We start from the raw sequence: 4,946 nt of genomic DNA, 5'->3' as shown, positions 1-4,946 counted from the left end.
TAAATATAATGAGAATAAATTTTAAGAGCAAAGAATAAATGTAGTGAAAACGTATTTTTTTTACTAAATATAATTTTAATGCATAATAAATGTCCAACTAATCAACAAAATATGATTGCTCATGAAGAACTTGTGTAGAGAGAGAAAGAAGAAAGAGAAGGAAAGTTGAAAATTGGTGGTGTGAGAACACGATGGACAGAAAGAAGAGAGAGAAGGTGTTGTATATTGATTGTTGAGAAAGAAGGGGGAACAGAATTGAACCATAAAACAAAACAGCAACTGCACCATGTGCAACACACAAGCCCTACACCAGAGGCCTATCAGCAAAAGAACACCTTGCTCTGATGCAGCTCTTGATGAGATTAATGGAATGGAGAGAATTAGAGGCTCTATTCCTGAAGGCCCTAGCATTCCTTTCAAGCCAAATGCATGTAATATACAGCAGCAGAGAGCAAGAGTTTGTGAATGGTGTAGCTTTTCTTGTTCCACTGAGATGAACACCAAAGGATAAGGTCCTTCCAACATTCAGGTCCAATGTAAAAACCAGCAACATTTTGAATCAAATATTTTGAGTTTCAACATTTTGAGAGAGTTGAAACTCATAAGTTTTATAAACGAAACGTTACTGTGTCTGAGTACTGACTGGAATACAACAGAGGATCCCATTCTTTTGAAGTTTATATAAACTCATGTCATTCCAATCATTTTTCTCAAGTACTTGAATAAATTAAATATTTTCTTTGCGCTCCTCCCTCTCCTTTAATTATCTTCTAAATTTATATTGTGACATTGCTTCCTTTCAGTCAACAAAAAGCTTTGATAACAAGATCACTCCTTAATTAATTGCACGGTTATATGCATATGTGTGTGTAATCCAACAACATGAAAGGAACAATGAAATATCGAAACTTTTGACCCATAATTACCATAAATATTTATTGAAGAAGGAGAAATTACTGTTAATTTATTTATTATTTGTATTACAATGACACTCTTATCACTTTATTTTTGTGTAAAATCAGTGATAAGTAAGAACTTGCTACTCACGAAAGAAAAAGGGGAAAAAAGTACAAAAGAAAGACGGAGAGAATTGCTTTGACCGGCCAAGACATGAAGGCACACATGACCCAAGAGAAAGCTCTGGACTACTTGCAGAACTGCATATATGGATATGTAAATATATATATGTTGACATTCCTTCAATCAAGCTTCCATGTTATCCCTAGCCACATTCTCATCTCCAACTATCTCATCATGTCCATTAATATCCTTCATTTGTAAGTCCACTGCCAGCATTTCTTCCGAGCTCACCATTGCACTCAACTTCACGACATCGATGATCTGTTCTGTTAGTTCAGGAAGCTTTTGCTCCTCCAAAGTTATACTTTTGTCGACTTGTGATTCAGGAAGCTTTTGCTCTTTGTCAGCTTTCTTCGGGTTCTTGTACTTTACATAAAGCACCATTTGGAGAACACCAAACACAAAACCCACTATATTTGGAATCTATTGACATGAATTGAAAAAGAATGTTGTTAAAATTAAGAAAATCTTAGTGAAAAAATAAGAAGTTTTAACTAATTAGCTAGTTAGGGTGCAAATAATATATGTATATGTATAATATATATATACACTTACAGCAATGTTATAGTCTTTCTCTAGCAGACCATAGAAGAACCACATAACTGCACCTAGTGTAAGGAAAAATGATAAAAGAAATGGCATATACTCCACGCTTTTGGTTCTTATAACTTTTCTCTGCACAACATCAAAAAAAGAAGAAATTATGTATCGATATGCAAGAAATAAAAATCATCAAATGAACAATATATTCATTTTGAATGAACAAGTGGAGAATTACAGCCTACACACGTGCACACACACATATATAGAGATCCTACTATATATATATAGGGGTTACCCACGTACCACAATGCAGAGAGGTGCAACAAAAACGCACAGAGAACAAATAAGGCAAAACCATCCAACAATATTGAGACGGGTTGAGCCTTTAGCAAGAAAGAGAGTAAGGAGAAGGAGGCCGCCGAATCCAACAACATTCAGCAAAATAAACAGCTTCATGGTTTGGATCTGCAATTCCAATGGTCCAAACTTCAATAATTGGAAGACCATACATTTGAGTAATCAAGAAAAGATACTACTTAATTACAAGTAAGTAATATAGAGATTAATTGGTAGTTAATTAATTAATTAATACCCTAGTTGTCTTTGGTGCATAAAATAGATAGAGTAATATGTATATGGTCTCTATGAAACAGCCAAACGAGTTGATGGTGATGATAAGGGTGGCATTGGACTTGAGGAGTGCATAGTATATCAAAAGCATGGCACTGCATAAGGCAACCACATAAGGAAGTGATTGAAACCCTTCAGCTGATTTCTTCTTGTAAATTTGATAGAACGTCGGTCTGCCATCAAAATTCAGAATCAGTACTCCCTGTTACTCATATATTGTTTAGCTTGAATCCCATAAAGAATATTGTAAGAATTAATGTTAAAAACGTCAAAATAGACGTCTTACACTGGTGCAAGGAACACCAAGAACCCGACGATGTTACCTGCAGCATCAGCAGAGAAAATTAAAGGAAAAGAAAATTTATTAAAATTGTTAAATCTGCATGTATGAACCAATCTATCTGTAATACAAGGTCTGAATATTTAAAGTTTGGAAAGAACAAAAAAGAAAATATAAACATGCACGCAGTTACTTGCCCAAAAAAACATGCATGCATGGCATGCAGTACGTTTGTCCTTGCATTATATGATTAAAATGCATGTGTCCCTACTCCGTACTACACTATTCGTTGACTGAAAATGATTCTAGATATTGTCATATGTTGACCTAGCTTATGACTTATGAGTCGAGCCTTCAAATTATACCATATATATATATGTACCAGTTTAGGAACAGTACTTGTCCGTAAGTACGGAGCATTAGAATTTCTTATTCATAACGTACAGGCTATAGAATTGACAGTGCAACATCATGCAATACTAATCGACCACTGCAAATAAGAAGTATCAAGAAATATAAAATATATATATATATATATATATATATATAAGGTGACAGATACAAGCTGTGTATTAATTTCTACCTAGAAGGCCAAATGCGAAAGCCCCATGACTAGAGAGAAGACCCATGTCTTTGTCTAAAGCACAACCCCTTGATCTCTCTCTCTCCACACACAGTCACAAAGCAGTATATTCAAGTAGAGAGAAGTAGCTATTGTTCACAATTAAGCACATATATAAGCAATAGCTACGAGACTCCATTTATATATAGAGGTTGGGACATTAATTCAACTGACTCTGGTTTTCATGATAGGTTCTAGAGTGTAAATGTGAATCTTATGATGTTCTTTACATTTGACTAAGGGGTGTGTGTGTGGACTTTTGCCCAGATGGACACGTTCCCCGGGCGCCCGCCCTTCTCCAACCTGTATGGTAAATTTTAAATAATGCCTCCCTAAAGTTTTCAAATTCCTTTAATTTTCTTTTTTTTAAAAAAAGTTACATATATCCCCCTTCTTAAATTATACCATATTTTTTTCCCTTTAAAAGTTCTCTAATTTTTCTTTTCCTTTTTTTTTTTTTTTTCTTAAAATTTTTCTTTTTTCACTTATATATGTATAATCCATGTACTGTAACAAAATTTTCCCTTCTTTTTTCTTTTATTTTTCTTCTACTTATATAAATCAATTCATACGTACATCGCTTCAAAACGAGAATACCCACCTAGTACTATAGCTGTAATTGAAAATATTATTAATCAATATTTTGGTTCTTATTTGTTTTCTTACACTACTTATTTTAGCATATTATATTACAATTTATTTTTTTTCTTGTTTGCTTTTTGATTTAAACAATTTATTTTTTTCATACTTGTTGAATTTTTTTTTTTGGTCCAATCAAGTACAACACTGTGCCTCTGTTAAATAAAATCGGCTCGGCCTATGCAAACAGTTAAGTTTCAAATAATAATAATAATAATTTAAACCGCTTTCCTTCTCCACCCTAAACGTACAGTTTATTATTATGAAAGATTAAGTGAAATAGAATAATTCCCCGTTAATCTTTCCATCCTCATCCTCTAAGGGAGGGGAGGAGAAGGGAGGGGGTGTCCGGACATGGGCAAAAAAATGAGTGTACGTGTTTTCTTTTTATTCAAAAAAAATAAAATTTTGTGTCTGAGTGGAGACACTTAAACCTGCCCCTTTTGAACAATACGTCACACTTCAATAAATTGAGTTTGCTATTTAGAAACAAGGGAGGGACTAGGTTCAACTACCTGCGTCTCCTGTCCGACATTAACCCTTGAATGCAAATATATTTATGTATTCATTTATTATTGATTTTAATTAATAAGTTAAATGGACAAGTGCAGAAAACAACCTTAAAGTATACTCCGCATAACACTTTTACTCCCTATTTGAAAAAAGTGTGCAAAAAACACCCCAAATCTTTTCATATTGTGCAAAAATACCTCTCAATAAAAAATCTGACATAAATTAGTATTGTAATACCAGTTTTGCCCTTTTACTCTTTTGAAAATATCCAAGGAGGGTATATATGCTACTAATCTCATAGTATAGAGGTGTTACGTGCACAATACTTTGTTTTTTTTTTTTTTTTTTTTGTTGAAACCTTGAAAATTGGTAGAACAAGGTTTTGAATTTTTTGAGATTTTAGTTTAATTTTTTCTACTAATTTTTTTTTCTTTATTTTATTTTATTTCGTACCAACACTATTACACATAAAAAATAAAAATAAAAAACTGAGTATCAAGTGCACTAGTTTTCGGAGTTTGGGCATATTTATTTTTTTTTAGTTTGCACTTTACTTTTGTTTTTATTTTTTTATCTTTACTTTTCTTTTATTTTTTTTATTTTTATTTTATATTTTTATCTTTACTTGTTCATTGTCGG

General features: G+C 32.7%; 1 protein-coding gene across 1 annotated transcript; it reads right to left on the bottom strand.

Moving 5' to 3' along the window:
- Positions 1 to 1,203: 1,203 nt before the first annotated feature.
- On the bottom strand, positions 1,204 to 3,162 carry LOC132309794 (bidirectional sugar transporter NEC1-like). The gene is made up of 6 exons (XM_059808070.1): positions 3,117 to 3,162; positions 2,540 to 2,576; positions 2,216 to 2,426; positions 1,927 to 2,088; positions 1,636 to 1,755; positions 1,204 to 1,503 (listed from the first exon to the last, which is right to left on the bottom strand). The coding sequence occupies exons 1-6, from the start codon at positions 3,160 to 3,162 to the stop codon at positions 1,204 to 1,206; spliced, it is 876 nt and encodes a 291-aa protein (XP_059664053.1).
- Between the last annotated feature and the right edge of the window lie 1,784 nt (positions 3,163 to 4,946).

The sequence above is a fragment of the Cornus florida genome, unplaced genomic scaffold (assembly GCF_030987335.1).
Source record: "Cornus florida cultivar Cherokee Brave unplaced genomic scaffold, ASM3098733v1 CherokeeBrave_3.0.0_Hap2_Chr05, whole genome shotgun sequence".
Lineage (NCBI taxonomy): Eukaryota > Viridiplantae > Streptophyta > Magnoliopsida > Cornales > Cornaceae > Cornus > Cornus florida.
This window is presented reverse-complemented; position numbering and strand designations above follow the sequence as displayed.

Bases quoted from the DNA above. Each gene is read 5' to 3' on its own strand.
- LOC132309794 (XM_059808070.1), bottom strand. From the start codon at position 3,162: ATGGGTCTTCTCTCTAGTCATGGGGCTTTCGCATTTGGCCTTCTAG. The intron at 2,089-2,215 runs GTATTAATTAAT...TTGGAATTGCAG, and splicing joins ATGCACCAAAGACAACTAGG to ATCCAAACCATGAAGCTGTT. The intron at 1,504-1,635 runs GTAAGTGTATAT...TCATGTCAATAG, and splicing joins AGAAAGACTATAACATTGCT to ATTCCAAATATAGTGGGTTT.